General features: G+C 46.2%; 1 protein-coding gene across 1 annotated transcript in view; it reads right to left on the bottom strand.

Moving 5' to 3' along the window:
* Positions 1-23,335, bottom strand: part of ntrk3a (neurotrophic tyrosine kinase, receptor, type 3a) — a 72,469-nt gene that overhangs the window by 32,518 nt on the left and 16,616 nt on the right. Inside the window, exons 4-11 of the mRNA XM_084672961.1 lie at positions 14,146-14,214; positions 5,556-5,710; positions 5,102-5,244; positions 4,293-4,431; positions 3,877-4,173; positions 2,710-2,721; positions 1,354-1,409; positions 1-81 (exon numbers count right to left, since the gene is read on the bottom strand). The exon at positions 1-81 is cut by the window's left edge and continues 22 nt beyond it. Coding sequence (XP_084529087.1) covers positions 1-81; positions 1,354-1,409; positions 2,710-2,721; positions 3,877-4,173; positions 4,293-4,431; positions 5,102-5,244; positions 5,556-5,710; positions 14,146-14,214 — 952 coding nt within the window. The remainder of the gene's footprint in view (positions 82-1,353; positions 1,410-2,709; positions 2,722-3,876; positions 4,174-4,292; positions 4,432-5,101; positions 5,245-5,555; positions 5,711-14,145; positions 14,215-23,335) is intronic.

Genomic DNA, 23,335 nt, shown 5'->3' with positions numbered 1-23,335 from the left:
ACGGCCATATTTGTTGATGAGAATGAAGAGGACGAGAAGCAGGACACAGGCGAAACCTGCCAGACCCACGGCAACAGATACCTGAGAGGAGGAGGGGAGAGGAGGAGGAGAGGAGGAGGAGAGGAGGAGGAGGGGAGAGGAGGAGGAGGATGGAAAGGAGGGAGGTGGAGGAAGAGAGGAGAGGAGGAGGGGGAAGGGAGGGAGGAGGAGGAGGAGAGGAGAGGGGGAAGGGAGAGAGAGAGGTGGAGGAAGAGAGGAGGAGGAGGAAGGGAGGGAGGAGGAGGAGGAGGAAGGGAGGGAGGAGGAGGGAGAGGAGGGGAGGATGGGAGGAGTAGGAGGAAGGGAGGGAGGAGAAGGAGGACAAGAGGAGAGGAGAGGAGGAGGAGAGGACAGGGGAGAGGAGGGGACAGGGAAGGAGAAGAGAGAATTGGAGGAAGAAGCAAAGGAGGGGAGTGAAGGATGTTAGAAACCCTCCAAAGTGGTGAGCTGCTATTCACCATATACAAGCTACCACATGGAACTACTACATGGAATCTCTAGTAGCTGACTAATGAATCGGTCATAAACAAAGTCTAACCAAAGTCTAACCAAAGTCTAACCAAAGTCTAACCAAAGTCTAACTGAAGTAAAGAACACACTTGAGAAACAAATTTAAGAGAAAGTTAGTGATCCTTCAGCAGTGACAATAACGCCAACAGCCGTATCCTAGCGAGTATTTGAATACAAAACACAGCTAACACAACTCAAGTAAGGACAGGCTACAGAAGCACTGTGTGAACTTCAACAACAACAAAAAAAGACAACAAGCGCCTGTTCACACCCCATCATTAAGAACAGACTGTGGTGGTGTGCAGCCTGCCTCTCTCATCGGCATGGCAACCTCGCCCCTATTAAAACCTTCCGACGAGGAAATAATCTCCCACCAGTCAATTACAGCACAAAGATGAGTAAAATTACATTTTTAAGACGTTGTTAGACACAGTGCCCACAAGAGACCAGACAGATAGGAGCGACTAAGGAGTGAAAAGAAAAGAAAAATGGATTAAAATACTAAACTCTCTTTTCTCCACCTCCCGCTTTCTCTCTCTCCCCATCACCTCTCTCTCTCTCCCTTTCTTCCTCTCTCTCAACCCACTGCCTGCCTCTGTCGTTCCCAGAAAGACAAAAAAGTAATTTACATGTATCTCTGCAGGCATGTGTGTAAGAGGCAGACTGTAGTTGTGGAGTATGTGAAGCAGAGTGTGTGTAAAGGGTAAAGAGAGTGTGTGTGTGTGTATATAAAGGGCAGAGTGTGTGTATGCGAAACACAGTGTGTGTGTGTGTGTGTGTGTGTGTGTGTGTCACCACACTCACCCCAAAGGAGTCGTTGTCTGGTCTGTGGGTCACTGTGATGGTGGGTGTAGGAGTCCCTGTTTACACAACAACAACAACAAGGGATGAGCCCAGGTAGAGACAGCCACACAGCTGTACACCTGAGGGCTCAACAGACATAACCATCTCACACAGACAAGCTAGATTTTTGTTAAGGTTGATCCTTACCATTACCCTAAACTAATCCCTAACCCTAAATAGCTTTCCATTCTGCCCTAGAATCACAGGAACTATTCTTAGTGGAACTGAAAAAAAGATTCAACCACGTCAAAGGATTTCTTGTATGAAAAACAACTGTAACTAAATGTTGATCAGTTGGCCAGTTCCTGCATTGTGTTAGTGGTTTCCATCTCTAGCAGGCAAGGCTGACTGTCAGTTGAAGTCACAGTTTGAGTTCAGTGACATAGAGGTCTGAGTTTGAGTAGCAGTGACTTCCTGTTTCCCAATTTCCCATCATGCTCTCTGGTGTACAGGATGTGGAGGAACTGAGCTGCTTCAGGATATCTCCTCAGGGGTCTATATCCTCAACTCTCCTCCCTCCCCATCTCTCTCTACCTCCTGTCTTCCCTTTATCTTTCTCTCTCTTACTCCCTCTCTTCCTACCCATTTCTTTCTCCCTCTTCCTCTATCCTCCAATCTCTCCCTCTTTCCCTCCCTCTTTCCCTCCCTCCCTCTATCCTACCCTAGATTGAACTCCTCCACCTTGCCATGGACAGTTATAATCTGTCATCCCCCAGCCTGCTCGCTCCACAATCATTCCTCACTAGGGGGGGGGGGGGGGGTGGGGGTGAATTCCTAGTGAGGCCTCTGGATAGTGGGGGAGGGGGTCTGAGGGGGGGAGGGTGAAGGTCAGTGACTGAGCTTGTCTCTGTGTTTAACTCCTTAATGAGAACAGATTAGGGACTAACTGGATGTGTCTCCTCTGGCTGCCACAATGTGTGTGTGTATGTGTGTGTGTGTGTGTGTGTGTAACATCCACTTAAGCCTGGAAAGCCCATCCTCCTTTATACCAAGTTTCCCTTCCACAACTTGTCATAATGTGATAACTCACTGAGTAACTTAGATCAGACTAAACCATAATGACGCATGTCTACATACAGTAGCAGTTCCTGTGTGACTACAATGGTGTTACCGCAGGTGTTGCTCTGTGGTCACATGGTAGTTTAAGTGGCCTCTTGTGTAAATGTAATGAACAGTGTTGCCCAGTGTCTGGTTACAGAGTCAACGTCTGGGGGTGTAAATGAATCAGACTTTCATCCTGACCTTTTTACTACTGTGTTATTATGATACTAAGACTATTAATGTCACTGTCGATGGTCATAAAAAGAAATGACTTACCATAGTCATAATCTGTAGAGGACAGAGAAGTGAAGAGACGGAGAGGAGGGAGGAGAGAGAGAGGGAGGGAGGGAGGAGTGAGAGAAGGGAGGGAGGAGAGAGAGAGAAGAGAGAGAGAAGAGAGAGGAGAGAGAGGGGAGGGAACAGAGAGAATCGAGAGGAGAGAGAGGAGAGAGGGGAGGGAAGGAGGAGAGAGAGAGAGAGAGAGAGAGAGAGAGAGGAAGGAGAGGGAGGAGAGAGAGAGAGAGAGAGAGAGAGAGAGAGAGAGAGAGAGAGAGAGAGAGAGCGAGAGAGAGAGAGGGAGGAGGGAGGAGAGAGAGGGGGAGGGTGGAGAGAGAGAGCGGGGGAGGGAGGAGAGAGAGGGGGAGGGAGGGAGGAGAGAGAAAGAGGTTAGTTTAGGTTTAGTTCATGAGCATCTCCATCTTGGTCCTCTATGACAACACAGTTGAGTTAATTTGTCTGTCCAGATTTACATTTATCACAATTTACCTTTACATTTCTTCCTCAAGTGACTCCTCACCCACCAGAACATCCTCTGCCCTCCTCACCCCTCCTCACCGCTCTTCACCCCTCCGTATTAAAAAATATTCTACGTCTTCATCCAATTTTCAAAGTAAAGAACAGCACTGGAACTCAGCAGGGTTGATGCAAAGTGTTTTATTGGTCCTCAGGTAACAAAGATTCCTTATATTGTTTTCTCCCTATTGTAGTTTAATATGGTCCAATACTTGTTGGTTACATATACATTATGTATTCTTACCCAGCTGGTCCCTTGTTCTAGGTACTTTCCTTCATAGACAATTCTCCCAATTTAGGACCACTCTGACCTTGAACAGCCAGCTGCACTAGGCTCCTGGGCATAAGGCCACAAATATGTCTCATAAGTTATAGCTGGGCCTTCTCGGTTCTTATGGAAGCACACACATCTATTCTTGTCCCTCACTCAGCCTTTAATGATCCAGATCTTTACACTTTGGGGTTCATTTCTTCGACTATTTTAGGGGTAAAAATAATCAGTCGACAGTTTTGCATATGGTTTTCCAGGAATATAGCATATACTAAAAAATAGATAAATAGTTTAATTTTCAATCACATAAATCCATAATCATTACCCATCTTCATCATAACAAAGTGATGTTTTTTCCCCAACAGCTCCTCCCCCCCTACCTTCAAAGGGCTTGTCCAGGAAGTGTCCGTACACGGTGCGTGTGGCCGTGCCGAGGTGGTTGCTGGCCTCCAGGGTGTAGTTGCCGTTGTTGTGGTGCGTGGGGTCCTTGAAGGTCAGACAGCCCTCCAGGAAGTCCTGGTACACCTCCATCTCTGTGCGGACGTACTCGCTGGGGGGAACCTCCTGATCGCGGTGGAACCAGCGCAGTCTGGGGTGGGGGTAGCCCCACACGGTGAACTCAATACAGGTGTCATGACGACGCTCCGGTTCCTCCAGCTTGAGGATGGAGGGAGGGACTGGATGGGGGGGGGGGAAGAGAGGAGGTTTCGAAAGTTGTACACATCTACTGTTTCAGAGATGGGGCACGGTTTGGTAGCGTTAGGGATGGGGCGAGGTCAGGGGTCAGGGTACGTACACTGGACGGTCAGTTGCAGGGAGGCGTTGGTCATGCCCACCACGTTCTCAGCCGTGCAGGTCAGCAGAAAGCTGTTGTCCTCCCGACTCACATTCTCCAAGGTCAGGTCGATGGACTGGACGTTAGGGTCCCCAGTAAACTGGAGGAGGAGGGAGAAGAAAAGGAGAGAGAGACAGAGAAAAATACAGGAGAGAGAGACAGAGATTAAGACAGGAGAGAGAGAGAGACTCAGATTACTGCTGCCATTTCACCAGGAGGCATATGCGGGGAAACCTGCATCCTGGTGTACGCCTGCTTTTTTCACCGCAAAATAGAGGCGTGCTTTCACGGGCGGTTTCTGTACATACCGCTGAATACATAATTAGCCGCACTTTACGCATCTCCTCCCATCTCTTTATGGGAAACTCCCACTTTCCCCTTGACCCTCCCGTGAATGCATAAGCATGACACGGAAAAGCGCAATTTGCAATTTTCAGTTCCCGCAATAGTCTGCCCTTTTACCTCAGTGTGGCAAGTGTGTACATGTCTCGCCATGTTTTTACAGGCACGTTGCAAAACAAATACCCCTGAAGTGGGCGCAAAAGCGTTAGTACATGAGGCCCTGAATGTACTACTGGTGTGAGTTACCTGGTGTGTGTGTTACCTGGTGTGTGTGTGTTACCTGGTGTGTGTGTGTTACCTGGTGTGTGTGTGTATTACCTGGTGTGTGTGTGTGTTACCTGGTGTGTGTGTGTTACCTGGTGTGTGTGTGTGTGTGTGTGTGTGTGTTACCTGGCACGTGTGTGTTACCTGGTGTGTGTGTGTGTTACCTGGTGTGTGTTGATGGAGTGCAGCCCATTGACGAGCCAGTCCACTTCAGGCCCAGGGGATCCCGAGCCGTTGCAGGTGATGGTCACCGTAGTGCCCTCCACCACCGTCAGGTTGCTATGGGTAACACTGATCTCCGGCAGGTCTGGAACACACACCAAGAACGGGAGGTGAGAGAACAAGAGAGGGTGTGTGTGTGTGTGTGTGTGTGTGTGTGTGTGTGTGTGTGTGTGTGTGTGTGTGTGCACATGTTCCTATGTGTGGAACTTAGATCACTACTTTTAAACTTTAAACTTGTATTTGTTTTCCATGTTCTTGTATGTACTTGGGGAAAGGGAAAGAGGAATTTCATCAAAATAGTTAGATTAAACTAGGAGCTGAATTTCACACATTTATATCAAATGCACTTCTGTCACCAAATAATGTGTGTGTGTGTGTGTGTGTGTGTGTCATTACCACAGGAAGAGATGTTCATGGTCTGGAGGGGGATATTGTTGTCGCCGTGGTTACAGTAGAGATTCTGGGTGTGCAGCCCCGCCTCCCCTCTCTGCTGCCACAGCTGAAGCCAGCGCACTTCACAACCACAGTCAAACACCACGCCCTCCAGACGTCTGGGGGAGGGGGGGGGGAGAAAGGGAGAAGAGAGAGAGAAGGAGAGACAGAGAGAGGGAGACAGAGGGAGGGAGAGAGAGACATACAGAGAGAGGGAGAGAGAGGGAGGGAGAGACAGACAGACAGAGAGAGACAGGATGTGGAAGGGCATTAAAGAGAACAGAGAGTGATAAATGCAGTCAGATATGTCACTGAGGTAGCAGTTCACATGCATCTATTCACCTCAGAGCAGCAGCAGTGTGTACTGGAGTAAGAGAAGTGTTTGGTACGTAGTGTACAGTGTCTAGTGTACAGTGTCTAGTGTGCAGTGTCTAGTGTGCAGTGTCTAGTGTGCAGTGTCTAGTGTGCAGTGTGTAGTGTGCAGTGTGCAGTGTGTAGTGTGCAGTGTCTAGTGTGCAGTGTGTAGTGTGCAGTGTGCAGTGTGTAGCGTACAGTGTCTAGTGTGCAGTGTCTAGTGTGCAGTGTGTAGTGTGCAGTGTGTAGTGTGCAGTGTGTAGTGTACAGTGTGTAGTGTACAGTGTCTAGTGTGCAGTGTCTAGTGTGCAGTGTCTAGTGTGCAGTGTGTAGTGTACAGTGTCTAGTGTACAGTGTGTAGTGTGTAGTGTACAGTGTCTAGTGTGCAGTGTCTAGTGTGCAGTGTGTAGTGTACAGTGTCTAGTGTACAGTGTGTGGTGTACAGTGTGTAGTGTACAGTGTCTAGTGTGCAGTGTCTAGTGTGCAGTGTGTAGTGTACAGTGTCTAGTGTACAGTGTGTAGTGTGCAGAGGTCGAGCCTCCCGGCTATTCCCAGTGAGGTGGAGAGAAATGTGTGAAGGACGATGTTATAATCCAGGCCTCATACAGCCAGCACACATTCATCTCACACCACGCCTGGGGAGAATTGATGCTTCTCCATCTCTCTCACACGCACACACACACACACATTCACACTCAAGCACCAAGGAATAGAAACCCATTTTGTTTTTCAATAAACTACAGTGATGCATTCCCTTCTAATTAAACTACATAGCAATCCCTTTCGATTTAATCAAAAGAAATTAGAAACAAAACCTGTTTGTGTGGTAAGATATCGTTAATGAAAAGGCTTCTAAGAAGAAAAAAACGAATGACCATCCCCAACCCTAACTCAAGCATGCACAAACCAGTTGACATACACATATATACATATATATCATCACAAGGACCAGAAGATATGAGCACTGCTAAGTAGTTAGCCCACATCAAACAGGCCAAGCTGCCCAGCCTGCTCCTACTGACATAAACCTTCCCTGACTTTGCAATTATCAAATTCGTCATATTCGTCAGCGTGGCGAAGCAAGGGTCTCTGAAAGACGACAGGCGGGACTAATCGCTTTAGTTCTGCATCATCGACAAGCCGCTTCCTTAAAGGGCCCTCCACCTTTTCTAGTAGATCATGTCTCATCATTCTGGGTGGCGGTTCTCTCTTGGATCTAAGGATTCAGCAATTAACTGACTTTACTAATAACTGTGATTTAACACGTCTTAGGTTTGTAACCGTAAAGGATCACTTACACCAAGTTTCCTGTTCTCACTCTCAAACAGATACATTATGGTACATTCTGTATATACCCTCTTATTGTGTTCGGGTCAAATTCAAAAATCAAGACCCATTTTGAAGTTTAGATGCATAAAAAACACCTACAATTTTTCTAATCAAAACAAGGCTTCATTTATGCTTCCATGGTGGTCTACTGAATACAATCAAACACAGCTTGATCAGTTTTCTTTTTTTTAAATACCTATTAAAAAAGTTACATCTGTGGTGTTGCACAGTGAGGAAAATAAAACAAAGAGTTTGCAGACAGTTTTAGAGAATTCAGTTCAGATTTCCCCTACATTTCTTGTTGTTTGTTAGTCAATTTGCGAATACAGGCTTTAAAGTATAGAATGTATTGTTTTCTGAGGTTTTATTGCTCAATTGTTAGTCAGATGTTCATGCTAATTCTAGTTTTTGCAATTGCATTTCAGAGTGCTTGCGTAACAACTACTTAGCGTAGTGTAGCCTATAATTTCCTGGTGTATCCTAATTGGCTAGGCTATACAAATCACAAGACAATGATAGAATTTTCGGGAAAATGCATGCTAACAATCAACTAGCTAATTGAGTACATTATAATGTAGCTAAAGATTGTTAACTAGCTAGCTAATGTTACGGCTCAAATCCGTTAGCTAGCTAGCTTGTGATGGCTAGCTACTTTTACAGCGTGTGAGTGAGATAAACCTTACCTTCTTAATTGTCATGTAGCTGGAAACATACAATTTTAACCCCTTTACCCTCTTGCTTGAAGGGCAGTAACATAGAATCCGATGTACATAGTTAATTGTCATTTTGGGAAGATCACCCCAGCTCCTCGTAAACAAAGACATTTCACGTGAGAGAGAACTAACGTAACTGCTAGCTACCAGAAGTTGTTGACCTGGCTCACAAAATATCCGGAAGTGATGCATGCATGTGAAATCAACGGAAAATGCCTAGTTTTTCGGGAGCATTCTCGTTAAAATTTTTGTTTATTGTAATATATGTTATTATTAGGATTCCTATTAGGATTCCTCCGTAAGGAGGAAACCTATTGTTATTGGTGGTTTTATTATTTGTAATTCTTGTACCATGGGAGTCAATGGCAGCCCCTAGACCCCATCGACAACTTTTTGTGAAATTTGGCACACTCATTAAGGACAGTTTATTCTATACCTACACCAAGTTTCATGTCTCCCATTAGACCACTCTAGCGCCACCAATGGGTCAAAGTTGGACTTGTGTTTACACACGCAACTTTTGAACCGTATGACTAATTTTCAAAAATGAGGTACCATTGGATTCCCTGGATCAAGCCGAGTTCAACGCACACCATGGCGTTAATTTCCGGTTATATAGATTTCCCGCCATTTCCGGTTTTATCAAAAACCTTTGAAAGCCTACTCCTCCTACAATTTTTGTCATATATTCTTCAAAATCACCAGAGATGATCTTCAAACCAAGCCTCACAAAAGTTATCAAAGGAATTTTGATCCTCATAACCGTCTGTCCGGTACAGCCAATCAAATTCATCAGAAAAGCCGCCAAACAGGATGTGAAGTCATGTCTCAGCAAATCTTTGAGATATCAACACTAAACTTGGTAGATCGGAGGAAGACACTACAACATATTACCATGTGCAAAGGCAAATTCATATCTCTAAAAATGATTGATATAAATCAAATTGAACTTATCGCTAACGCTAAAATAATGCTTTGCACATCAGCCAGTCAAAAACTGATACTCTGATTCAATCACAAGTTCATATGAAGACTCTTGAGAATGTTCATAACACAAATCTGTGAAAAAGTTGACTGTAAGATGAAAGGTCGATTTTTGGTGAATATTTGAAACATGCTTGCTTGGCTAATTTCTAGGCAAATTTCCAATGAATGTCTCCCCTGCTCCTCCCCGCGCGTGCTCCAAAATCTCACACACACTCAGCCTTCCCTTGACACACGCGCGGCCAAGACGCACACGCAACATTTCAGGAGAGTGTGGGCTGACCAAGCCCCCACTCATTCCTTGGTCTTTAGCAAAGGCCCATGTGGCTCTTGATGGTATTGCATTTCCGATTTTGTATGCAATGGTAAAAAGGTCTCAAATCCTGAAACATTGATAGTATAGACCAAGAGTAAATACCACACCTCAAATGGCCCACCATTACCCATAGGTGGCGCTATAGGCCACGCCCAAAAGCACAAAGATACAAGGCTTTCTGGAATGGATAGGTTCACCAAGCCCCCTACCTTCACGTATTGGCTTGAAAAAAGGCCCATGTGGATCTTGATGGTATTGCATTTCCGATTTTGTATGCAATGGTAAAAAGGTCTCAAAATCCTGAAACATAGATAGTATAGGCAAAGAAACAGTTTAACAAAAAGCCCATGTGGATCTTGTTGGTATTGCTTTTCCGATTTTGTATACAATGGTAAAAAGTTATAAAAATCCTGAAACATTGATAGTATAGACCAAGAGTAACTACCACACCACAAATGGCCCACTATTACCCATAGGTCTTCCCTTGACACACGCGCGGGCTTGGCAAGACGCACACGCAACATTTCAGGAGAGTGTGGGCTTACCAAGCCCCCACTCATTCCTTGGTCTTTTGCAAAGGCCTTGTGGATCTTGATGGTATTGCATTTCAGATTTTGTTTGCCATGGTAAAAAGTTCTCCAAATCCTGAAACATTGATAGTAAAGGCCAACAGTAACAACAACACTTTAACAAAAGCCCATGTGGATATTGTTGGTATATTTTTCCGATTTTGTATGCAATGGTAAAAAGTTAAAAACATCCTGAAACATTGATAGTATAGGCCAAGAGTAACTACCACACCACAAATGGCCCACCATTACCAATAGGTGTCGCTACAGGCCACGCCTTAAAGCACAAAGCACTTCACTTCTTGTGAAGATTAAAGCACTTCACTTCTTGGCTTGAAATAAAGGCCCTTGTGGATCTTGATGTTATTGCATTTCAGATTTGGTATCCCATTGGAAATTCTGCAGCATTGATTTTTCTATACAGTTACAATTTGTCAAGAATATACATTTTTCAATGGTTCGCAATGCTTTACATGTAAGCCAGTCAAACAAGTTCATATGAAGACTCTTGAGAATGTTTAGTACACAAATCTGAGAAAAAGTTGACTCTAAGATGAAAGGTCGATTTTTGGTGAATCTTTGAAACATGCATGCTTGGCTAATTTCTAGGGAAATTTACAATGAAATGTGTCCCCTGCTCCTCCCCGCGCATGCTCCAAATTCTCACACACTCATTCTTCCCTTGACACGCGCGGGCTTGGCAAGACATACACGCAACATATCAGGACTGTGTGGGCTGACCAAGCCCCAACTCATTCCTTGGTGTCATTGCATTTCCTACTTTGTATGCAATAGTAAAAAGGTCTCCAAATCCTGACACATTGACAGTACAGGCCAAGAGTAACTACCACACTTTACCCAAAGCCCATGTGGATCCTGTTGGTATTGCATTTTCGATTTTATATGCAGTGGTAAAAAGTTTTTAAAATCCTGAAACATTAATAGTATAGGCCAAGAGTAACTACCACACCACAAATGGCCAACCATTACCCATAGGTGGCGCTACAGGCCACGCCTTAATGCATAAAGATACAAGGCTTTCTGGAATGGATAAGCTCACCAAGCCCCCTTCCTTCACTTACTGGCTTGAAATAAAGGCCCTTGTGGATCTTGATGGTATTGCATTTCAGATTTGGTATGCCATTGGTAATTCTGCAGCATACATTCTTCTATACAGTTACAATTTGTCAAGAATAAACATTGTTCAATGGTTTGCAGTGTTTGGAGGAATCCGCCATTACTGCTTGCAGTTATATTTGTATGTGTCTTTTTTAACACAAACTTAAGTTTAAGTTTTGTTTTAGGCACAAACACTATATTGTACGAAGTAGCATAGTCAGCTTTATTATTTTAGGCTACTTGTTTCAGTTACACACAAAGATTTTACTGCATACCTAGAAAAGTAGTTTCATTCATTCATTTACGGTTATCATAATGTTTTATTTATTTGGTCCAGTATTATTTGGTGACTATGATTTCTGTTTTGAAAGGCAGCAACTGTAAAAAAAAAACAAGAGCCATCAAATAAATATTGTACAATGAAACCTCTAATTTAAAAACCTGCATGGAATTTTATACATCTAATGTTGTGAAATAAATGAATGCATAATAATCATAAAACCACGATTATTCCTCAGACTAGAATCGTACCCTCAAAATCTATAATGGTTGCATCCCAACTGGGATCCACTACTTTGGCTGCCAAACGCCCGCCTGGCTAGGGGTTGACTAGCGTTTAATAATGTCTGGTTTGGTTTCCTTAACGACAGTGCTGCAGATAGACACACAAACGCCACCATGGGATCAGAGATATACAGGACGTGACGGTGACTAACTGAATACTAAACATCCCTGTATTAGAGCTAGAACACTTAAACCTTACAGAGAGAGGGAGAGAGAGAGAGAGGCACTGGGTGGGTGGGTGGGTGGGAGAGAGAGAGAGAGAGAGAGAGAGGAACTGGGTGGGTGGGAGAGAGAAAAGGGGAGGAGGAGAGTGATAAGGGAAGGAGAGAGAGGGGGAGAAAGAGAGGGAGAGAGTGGGTGGGCGAGTTGATGGATAGAAAGTCTGCATGCCTCTTTCTCAGTTAAATTAAATGTGGAGTTAACCTTTGGAAAGGTTTGCAGTGGAGGGAGGGCAGTAGTATGATAAACTGAGAAGAATGTTTCCTTACAGAGGACAGTAGTACGCTACACTGAGAGTTATCCATCTTTTGCTCTCACCTGTATAAAGTGGCCAGTCTAAAGCTTCAATAGATGACAAGGAGTGATGCAACGATGCTGGAAGTATGGATGTTCCTTAGGATGGCCAATCTATCCCAGACCCACAGGGACGATCAATCCAATTTTATACAAGTGAGGCCAAGCTGCAAAGATCCAATAACATTACACTAACATATCCATAACATACCCAATAATGTTTGGAGATGGATAGGTAATGATTGGAAAAGGCCGAGATGACTCTATCCTCGTAAATGAAACTAAATTGAATTTAGGTTCACAGCTGCAACGTGCAGTGAATGCATCACCGAGTTAGAGGAAGGAGGAAGAAGGGGAAAGGATGGAGAAAAGGAAAAGACAGGATTGGAAGGTTAGGGGAAAAGACGGGAGGGAGGGGGAGGACAAAGAGAGAGAGAGAGAGAGAGAGAGAGAGAGAGACATTGAGAGGGAGAGGGGGGGGGGAGAGGGAGAGGGAGAGGGGGAGGGACAATAAGAGAGGGGAAGGGAAAGTAAAAGGCTAATTCATTAGTTATTTGAACAGGCCTGCTTGCCTGCTTGCCTGCCTGCCTGCCTGCCTGCCTGCCTGCCTGCCTGCCTGCCTGCCTGCCTGTCTGTCTGTCTGTCTGCCTGCCTGCCTGCCTGCCTGCCTGCCTGTCTGCCTGTCTGTTGTATGAGTGTGTACAAACATGGCCTGTGTGAGGTGGTCAGTGTGTGTGTGTGTGTGTTTGTGTGTGTGCGCAGTCAATCTTCTGTCAGTTGGTCATCAGGAACGTCTGAGATAGTCTCACATGTTCTCTGTTCCACTGGTCAGAGAGAAAACAAAAAGCCAAACAATCATCACTGCCCTGTCACACTGTCTAACACACACACACACACACACACCTTGCACACACCTCCTCACAGACACACACACACCTCTCTATGGTGTCTACTCCCAGAGCAGGGCTTAGGTTTCCATCTCAGATCCATATTTCAGAGGGACAGATGCTTCTCTCTGCCCGCCCCCCCCCCCCCTCTTCCCAGCACCCCCTTCACTCCCCCCTCTCCGTCTCTGTCACACCCACACTCACACACACACACACACACTCCAGGCTCCTGGTGACAAACACATGGGCTATCACATCCATTACTACGGCACACACTGTTCATCTGAGGTTTCAATTAAGAGCCTGATCATTAGAGGGTTTTAACCATGAGTAATACCAGACGACACACTTGCTTTCTCAGTTACATGACTGATGGACATCAATATAAGGCGTCTAATCCTTCCTCTACTGGAATTGGCTACTCAACAGGCCACATTAAGTGACTGCACACACACACACACACACACACACGCGCACAACTTTCTAAATACAATGAATCCTCTGATGCTGCTTTTTGAAGCCTGCGGGCAGAGAGCAGCAAAGGAGATGATGTTGGACACACAAACAAGACAAACTACTCACTCACTCCCAAACACACCCACCCACCCACCCATCCACCCACACATTTACACCACCCACCTACCCCCCCCTCCCCCACGCACTAACACCGATAGAAGCATCCAGGTGGCTTCCCTAGCCTAAGTGTATCATTGACTGACATCACACAGGGAACAGAAAGCAAATTAGTTATGAAAGAGAAGATGATAATTGTGGGAGAGAACAGATTACTGTGTGAAAATGGAATTAGGAAGAGAAAAAAAAAAAAGGAAAGAAATGAATTTGTTCCACATAGTTCTGAACAAAGTAACGCTCAGCTCAAGTCTGGCTGATGTCCGTTTTCCTCCACCCTCCCCCATCCTCATCCACGCTCCCCCTCCCTCCCCCATCCTCATAAACCCTCCCCCTCCCTCCCCCATCCTCATCCACCCTCCCTCCCTCCCCCTCCCTCCCCCACCCTCCCCCTCCCTCCCCATCCTCATCCACCCTCCTCCACCCCACCCATCCCACCCTCCCCCTCCCTTCCCCACCCTCCTTCTACACCCACCCCCTCCCTCCCTCCCTCCTCCACCCTCCCTCCCCCTCCCTCCCTCCCTCCCTCATGCTCTCCCACCCTCTCACCCACAACAGAAGAAAGTCTGAACTTACAGCTCGGAGAGTTGAAGGTTCCGGAAGAGCTGCCAGGGCAGAGTAGTGAGAGGGTTCTTCGACAGGTTTCTGAAGGTGAGAAAGACACAGAGAGAGAGAGAGAGAGAGAGAGAGAGAGAGAGAGAGAGAGAGAGGGAGAGAGAGAGAGGGAGAGGGAGAGGGAGAGCGTGGGGAGAGAGAGAAGGGGGAGAGAGTGGTGAGAGGCAGAGAGAGACATGGAGGGAGAGAGTGAGGGGGGAGCAATAGAGGCAGAGAGAGAGACATGGAGGGAGAGAGTGAGGGGGGAGCAATAGAGGCAGAGAGAGAGACATGGAGGGAGAGAGTGAGGGGGGAGCAATAGAGGCAGAGAGAGATGGGGAGAGCAAGAGAGAAAACAAGCATAAATAGATATATCCTGGACTGTCAATTCATAAAGTAAACATTGACCCAATGATTACACAACACAACAACAACAACAGCTGCATGTCATGTGTTGCACTTCATCACACCAAGACTAATTCTAATCATTAGGGTTAATAGGGAATTACGTTGATAGCATAACTGTATTAAACACCCCAGACTATTTATAGAAGCATGATATATGTATGTATGTGTGTGTGTGTGTGTGTGTGTGTACTATGCCTTTCCCATGAACTGTTGAATCTGGGATCCTCTTCCAACACACAAACACACGCCTGTTTCCATGACAACACAAAGCTGAGTTAAAGTCAGTATCCTCCATTTCCTCTCTGAGAAGCAGTCAGCCAGAGCCTCGGCAGAGTGTGTGTGTGTGTGTGTCTGTGTGAGTGTGTGTGTCTGTGTGAGTGTGTGTGCATGCGTGTGTGTTGAGTTGAATTATGTTGTGGGATATTTGTATTGTACTGTACTGTACTGTACTCTACTGGACTCTATTGTTCTGTGCTCTACTGTATTGTACTCTACTGGACTCTATTGTTATGTGCTCTACTGTATTGTACTCTACTGACTGTAATGTGGGGTATTACACTCTCCTACAGTAATCAACAGTTCTGTACTGTGTGCTGTACTATCCTGTGCTGAAGCGTTTGTTGCACGACTGCATGTTTGTTGCGTTACAGCGCCGTGTTCAGGGATGGTCTCAGCACCCCCTGCTCTCCTGGCCCCTAATCACCTCATTAAACTGATGATGAGATTTTTAAAACAGCGTCCACAGAGAGCCAACATGGAGCCTGGTGAAGGAGACTTTTACATCTAGCTGGTCGTTAGCCCTGGCTCTCTGGTCCTGCATGGGAACTGTGACTGGAGTACAGCCTGCTAGCTCCAGCGCTAATACTAACTGGATGGCTATCTCTAACGTTAGATGGTTGGCTAGCTGTTTGGCTCAAAGGCTAATTAGTTGGCAAGCTGCAATGCTAGCCAATTGGCAAGCTCTGCTGCTAATACTAATGCTAGCTAGCCAGCTAGCTCTCTAAAGCTCTCCTGGCTGCCAGTCAAAATCAGCCATTCCTCTGGAGAACAGTGAAATTAATGAGAAAAGGGAATTATACACAAAGATTACCCACAGAAGGACAATTATAGACACCAGCCATTGGATACAAATATATTCGGGGCACGTATGACACACAAGTACAAACACACACACAAATTCAAAATTAACGCTGCAGTCCATGAATTGTTTGTATTGATTGGGGTCTGTTGTGTGAAAAGACAAGGGCAGTGTTGATGGTGATTAGGTTTGCTTGCTGCTGCTGTTGTTGACCTGCCCTTTGCTGCTTCTAAACACTCAGTCTGAGAGTCACCTTCCGTCTGGGACTCAAGATGAAGGAGATAATGAGATCACACCAGGGACCACCGTGCAGCTACGACCACAGTCTTTATGAAGAGAAAGAGAGATATAGGATTGAAACAGGCGGTTGAGAGAGAGCGAGCGAGAGAGAGAGAGAGAGAGAGAGAGAGAGAGAGAGAGAGAGAAAAAATATACTCACACCATTAGTCTAAGAACGGAAGACAATAAGCGAACGTTTGAGGAAACGATTCTCCGTCGCTTTCTCTTGGGGAAAGATCTACTGACAAATAATCCCCTTTCAGACTGTCACACATACAGAATCAATGACCAGGCTAGCCTGTCTGTCCAGGAAGAGGAACTAACCATGGCCATGGATCAGGGCTCAGCCATACCCACTTGCACGAGCACGCTAGTCTGTTTGAGCGAGGGCGGATGAGTGTGTGTGTGTATGAGTGAGGGTGTGTGTGAGTGAGGGTGTGTGTGTGTGTGTGTATGAGTGAGGGTGTGTGTATGAGTGAAGGTGTGTGTGTGTTTGTGTGTATGCTTCTATTAACACTCTCTCTCTCTGTGTGTATGGGGGGCGGGGGGTAGAATAAGCAGTACAAACGAGTAACATGCCAAGACTTTTTGGATATTTTGAGTTGAAAAGTAGCACAGACACACACACACACACACACACACACAACAGCACTGGCAGCCTCTTTCTGCATGCAGAAAGTGTCCTTTCCAAAGGTCATCCTGGTTGCAGTGATTAGAAATGTCAAGTCAACTAAAACTGGAAGGAAAGAAGATGTAAAGTACTACATATGTACAGTATATCTAATTAGACAAGCACAAACACACACACACAAGTACGCATATTTTGTGTTTATGGAGCAAACTCTTAGTGGGCTAAGAGGTAGGGTCTGGGGTACCCCTAAGAGGTACGGTCTGGGGTACCCCTAAGAGGTAGGGTCTGGGGTACCCCTAAGAGGTACGGTCTGGGGTACCCCTAAGAGGTAGGGTCTGGGGGAATTCAGTAGAAGGTGGAATAGGAACTATGTAAAACGTGGGTCTAAAGTCTGTTTTAGCTGAAAGCAATGACATGCTGGTGAGGAATGTACGTTTACATTGTAGACAGTTAAGAGTCCAAAAACATCTTTATGCCAGAAAAAGAGAGAATTGGCTCCTGTATTACATACTCCTGCAGTACACACTTCTGATGCAACTAATCAAACTCCAAAAGCTCTTGCTAAAAACACTTCACACTAAAAGACTTTCATTGAACTTTTAATCTCATCTCCAAGCTGACACAGACCTGTCCTTCTCATTTCATTTCAAGCAAGCGCAATCTGTGTCAGAACGTGTGTCTGGCTCGCGGTGATGTGCTGCGAGGGGCCCTACTGCCGTCTCCTTCTGCCGTCTCCTGTCACCCAGAGTGAGAGCAGTTGGTACTAGACTAGATGGAGCCGATAAGGGGTGAATATGAGATCCTTCATAAATACAGGATGAGGCCTGGGGATTACTGTCTTTCAGAGACTAGATGACTCACAGCCTCCATCCTCAATGTTTATTGAAATTAGGAAAATCAACACCGCAATGTGAATCTGACAGAAGTGAAGAGTTGTCCCTTTCTCTCCATTCCCTTCTCTCCTCCCTCTCTCCTCCTCTCTCCTCCCTCTCTCCTCCACTCCACTCTTAGTCTTCTTGATTCTCTCTCCATCCTTCCTCCCCTCTCCCTGCCTCTCTCCTTCCTTCCTCCCCTCTCCCTGTCTCTCTCCTTCCTTCCTCCCCTCTCCCTGTCTCTCTCCTTCCTTCCTCCCCTCTCTCTGCCTCTCTCCTTCCTCCTCCACATTTGAAGGATCTGCTCTGATGAGAACAGTGATCTGTTCTCTCTCAGGACTCTAACCTAGAATCATGATGAGCAGCACCGCAGGGAGATAGGGGTGCGTCGTGTGTGCCCTCCCTCCCCTCCCCCACCATACCCAGCCCCCCTCCTCCTCTAAACTGAAACCACTCAAACGGTCTGACAAAGAAAGCAGAAAAAAAACAAAAAAATACTCTTTGATTCATGACAGTTTTCTCTGAAATTATTCATGGATGTCCCTCAGCCCCATTTGCACACGCTGTGAATTGAAAGGCCTCATTATGATTGAAAGATATCATGTTTTAAGTTACAAACGTACACATGAGCCCCCCACACCTCGAGTCCCAAGCACAGTGACCCACTGAGAACAATTGTTGGTAAGAGGGAGACAAGTCGCCTTCACTGAGTAGCTGTTTTCTCTCCATCTGAGGCCAGGGTCTGAGGCTGGAGGCGGGGGCTGAACCTGGGGTTGAGGCTGGGGTGTGGCTAGGGGTGAGGCTGGGTTGAGCGGGTTGAGGCTAAGGGCTAAGGCTGAGGCTGGGGGCTGAGGCTGGGGGCTGAGGTTGGAGATAAGGCTGGAGATGAGGCTGGGGGCTGAGGCTGGGGGCTGAAGCTGGGGGCTGAGGGACAGAGAACATTAATAGTCACATAATGATAACAGGCCAGACATAATTAACAGACACTGATATTCATTATCTCAGACTCACAGCATCATTTGCCCTCCCCTGGCCTAGCCTGGTCTGGTCTGATCTATCCTGGTCTGATCTGGTCTAGCCTGGTCTGATCTGGTCTATCCTGGTCTGATCTGGTCTAGCCTGGTTTGGTCAAGCCTTGTCTCGTCTGCTCTGGTTTGGTCTGATCTGGTCTAGCCTGGTCTGATCTGGTCTAGCCTGGTCAGATTATGGATTCTGTGAGATACCCTTGTTGTAGACAGCTCCAAGCTGTGAAACTGCTTCACTAAAGAGTTGAATCAAATCCATTGGATATGGCTGCATGAATACATACAGGAAGACTCACACAAGACAAACACACACCTACACACACACCTACATTCCCACACACTCTCTATTTCATCCCAACAAAATGGAAAAATACTGAATGTGTGTGTGTGTGTTCAGGCTGCGTGTGTGTTCAGGTTGTGTGTGTGTGTTCAGGTTGTGTGTGTGTTCAGGTTGTGTGTGTGTGTTCAGGCTGTGTGTGTGCATGTCCAAACAGCACATAGCACTGGACTGCAAAGCACGTGTTATACTGGCACACACACGCACTTACAGAAACAGGCACATACACGCACTCACAAACAGGTACACACACAGGTACACACAAACACACACTATACATGCATTTCAAAATCCCAATTGTTGTGATTCAGGGAGTGGCCTTGGGGAAACCCACACAGCCACTAGCACCTCTCCACAGATAAAGACATCAGATCATGTGGATACTCCCTTTGAGCAGACCAGAGATGGAAGGATGAAAGGAAGGTGGGAAGGAAGGTGGGAAGGAAGGAGGGAAGGAAGGAAGGAAGGAAGGAAGGAAGGAAGGAAGGAAGGAAGGAAGGAAGGAAGGAAGGAAGGAAGGAAGGAAAGTCAGGAGGAGGACTGGACGCAGAGAGAAGAAGAAGAAGAGAAGGATAGTAGATAACAGAGTGTGAGATTGGAACACAGAGAGATAGCAGAGGAGAGAGAGAGAGAGAGATACACAGAGATAGCAGAGAGAGAGACAGAGAGAGAGATAAACAGACCATTACCTGCAGTTCTTGTTAAGTTGCTCTGCTACTCTGACATGAAACATCTGCAAACATCTGCTGTACAAAGTACAGCAGGCCTCAACATACACACACACACACGATTAGCCAATGGTGTGTCAAATACTGCCTACCTATTTTGATTGACACATCTCATTAACATATTGAGAAGAAGAAATACAGGAATGAATGAATGACTAAATGAATGAATAAATGAATGAATAAATGAATGAACACATGAATGAATAAATGAATGAATACATGAATGAATACACAAATAAATACATAAATACATGTAAATTATAAGGTAATATTGATTGACAATTGTGCATTAATTAGTACATGTATTCATTTATTTATGTCTAAATGCATGGATGTGGACATTTATTTATTCATTCATTCATTTTTAAATATGGCAGGTTTGGTCCTCCATAATCTGATGCTAGTTCGGAAAGAAAGAGGTACTTCCACATTTAATGCGAGCGCGCGCAGCCAAAATTTTGGAACTTTATTTGAGCGCAAAATAGTTTTCGAGCTATATGTTAAATAAACACAGCCGTTCTTTCATTGGTAAAACCTTGTCTGGTGAAGGTGATGTCTTTTTGTATCAATTTTCAGCCCCACCCTTACGTTTCTTACCCTGGTTTTCCATCGTTATTCTCCTCCCGGTGCTCCCGATGGCCAGGGGCTGCGGGCTGTGCCGCGGTGGTGGATTTTCAAGTCATAATTCTCGTGCTGACAGGGTTCCCGCGTTCCCGAGTTCCCGCGGCCAAGCATATGTAGCCTATAGGCATATTTGTTTGAAGCTCATGATCCGATGTTTCTGGTTGGACTGCCTCTGTTGTCTTGTCTGGCTCTGGCACACGCGTTCTTTTAGTACCCTTTCTGAAGCCAGGCTAACATAATGACTTTACTCCGAAACTCGACATACTTAATACTTTTTAACCTCCGTATTTATTCTGCGAGCTACACGTGAGTGCGCTATCCTTCCAAACTTCTTCTTCTGCAGGTAGGCTACGTCCGATTATAGCACCTGGCACCAGCTTGTTACATTTCAAAATAAAAGAAAATACCATATAAAACGGGAAATAAACAGGAAACAAAGCGCTATTAGAAAATGGTTGTTAAGTTATTTACAAAAACCTAAGACAAAATAATTATGAAAACATATTTGCCGACCCAATTTTCATCCCCCACGACCCACCCGTGGGTCGTGACCCAGACTTTGAAAAACACTGCACTAGATCACATGCCAGGAAACACACACAAGATGGCACACACTGCAGGACACACACACACCTCATCTATGCAAGTGCTCCTTTAATCTATCCCCTCTTTTCCTCCTTCTCTTGCCTCTCACCACCTCCCCCCCTCTCTCTCTCTGTCTCTGTCTCACTCTCCTTCTCTCTCTCTCTCTCTCTCCATCTCTGTATCTATCTCACTCTGTCACTCTCACTCTCTATCTCACTTTCCATCTCAGTCTCTCACTTTCTCACTCTCTCTCACTTTCCATCGCTGTCTCTCTCTCACCACATCCCCTCGCTCTCTCTCTCTCTCTCTCAACTTATTTTCCCCTCACCTACTCTCTCTCTCTTTCTTCCCCTCTCACCTACTCTCTGTTTCTCTCATCTCTGACTATCTAGTGTGTGTCCTCTGGTGTCTCTATGGTGACAGATGTGGTGGATGACAGCTGTGGCTGGGGGGAGCTAATTGATGGCCGGCCCCTAAAAGAGAGGGGAGAGAGAGAGATAGAAATAGAGGGAGAAAAGAGAAAAAGGGATAAAAAAGAGAAAGGGAGAGAGAGAGAGGCTAGCCACCTTGTGATGTGTTTTTGTTTAACTTTGCATGTAGATGAATCCATGAAGTGGACTGTCAGTCCTCAGACACAGCTGGTCTTTGGAGCGATGGATTCATCTGGATCTCCAAAGACAGCTTCCTCTCCTCCTCCCTGATCTTCATCACCACCACACCCTACCCTGTCACCCCTGAGACACGTGTGTTCTGACCAGGAAGGGCTTAGAGAGGTCAGAGGTCAGTTTCTGTCTGTTCTTTCCTCAGCCTATTGTACCATGACAGGCCAACTGTTACTGTGTGATACTGCTCCTACTGCACGGCATCTGCTCACACACACACACACACCCCCAGGAAACATACGCACATGCAGGAAAAACACGCACACACACCCAGGAAGGTTTCCTGCAGCACTTTGCAGCTAAGGCTGTCGTTTTTTTAATAGCGATATCTGCCGTTGTCCTGTTTTCTCCCTTTCATTCCAAACCGTGACCAACGCATTAGTCTAGCGCACAAGCAAACCCCACCCTACCACCTTAACTAACACATTTTCTGCGGAGGAAATACACACACACACACAGGAAACACACACACACAGGAAACACACACACACAGGAAACACACATGGATGCATCAGGAGGCTTGGAACACTGAATAAACACACAGGTGTGATCGATATACTCTGAGAACAGTGGAGCAAGAGGGAGATAAAGAAGGAGAGAGAGGGCGAGGAGGGAAGAGGTAGAAAGAGAGAGAGATGACAAGAGAACAAAGGCAATCAGGAGAGCCACGTTGAGGTGATCAAGGATCTGAATTATTCACACATGTAATGGAGCTGAGGGGATGAGTGTAGTGCGGTGTGTGTAGCATACACAGTGTGTTTCATGGGAGTGGGATTTTCCTGGGTGAGTGTGTTTTTCCTGTGTGTGTGTGTGTGTGTGTGTGTGTGTGAGGACTGGAGAACAGCAGGGGTCTGTTATTCAGCTCATTATCATCTGGAGAACAGTGACTTACTCTGGGGTTAACAGGTCTAAGACACGCACCCCGCACACACCAACACGCACGCACACACCAACGCACACACACACACCGGGATAGAATGGAGGGTTCATCCGCAGGGTTCAGGAGCCCCAGGAGCTCCTCCATCTCTCTCTCTCCCCTCAGCCCTAACCCTGAATGATCAATAAATAGCTGCTGAAGGACAACCCTGGGAGGGGGGCGGGGGGAGGGGGGGCGGGGAGAGGGGGGGGGGCGGCCCAGGAAGGAGTGAGGAGAGAGAAGGAAGGAGGCTAGAGGACCCCAGAGGGTTCAAAATGCTGAGACGCCAACCCTCGTAGAAAAAGAGAGAGAGAGAGAGAGAGAGAGAGAGATGTGCTTTGGGAATAGGCCTTCCTTGGCTGGAAGCCTTCCACACACACAGGCACACACACACACACGCACACACACACACACACACATACACACACACGGCTGGTACCTTCTGATGTCCATGTGATGATATGAAGTCCCTCCCGCATGCTGTCCTCCTGATGCTGGATTCTTGTGAGAATAATAAAGGTTTCATCTTCTCCTAACAGGAGACCTAACCTCCGTCACAAGGACCATCTCTGTCCTGGTGAGGGGACCTAACCTCCGTCAGAGGGACCATCTCTGTCTTGGTAAGGAGACCTAACCTCCGTCACAGGGACCATCTCTGTCCTGCTGTTCCATCACCGTCTACTCCGTAATAGCTCACTGATTGGTCTAAATACCCGTCCCTGTAACCACGGCGACGACATTGACAGGCAAGGACAGTTCCAATCACGCCAAGGATCTCGGAAGGTTTGGCGTGACGGGGTGTGATTGACAGGTATAATTACCATGACAATGTCTGTCATTCACACTTTGGTTATGCAGCGAGGTCACCTACAGAGTTACATTTACACTTCCATTTGATACAAACAGCAGACTCTTCCAGAAGAGACATGCAAATAAGGAACAGCAGGAACACGTATCTTAAAGCGTAGCATCATACAATTTGGTGATGAAACTGAATCTCAATGATCCCTCTCATAACCCTCTACAC

Source organism: Hypomesus nipponensis, chromosome 14 (genome assembly GCF_054491055.1).
Source record: "Hypomesus nipponensis isolate SF chromosome 14, ASM5449105v1, whole genome shotgun sequence".
NCBI lineage: Eukaryota > Metazoa > Chordata > Actinopteri > Osmeriformes > Osmeridae > Hypomesus > Hypomesus nipponensis.
This window is presented reverse-complemented; position numbering and strand designations above follow the sequence as displayed.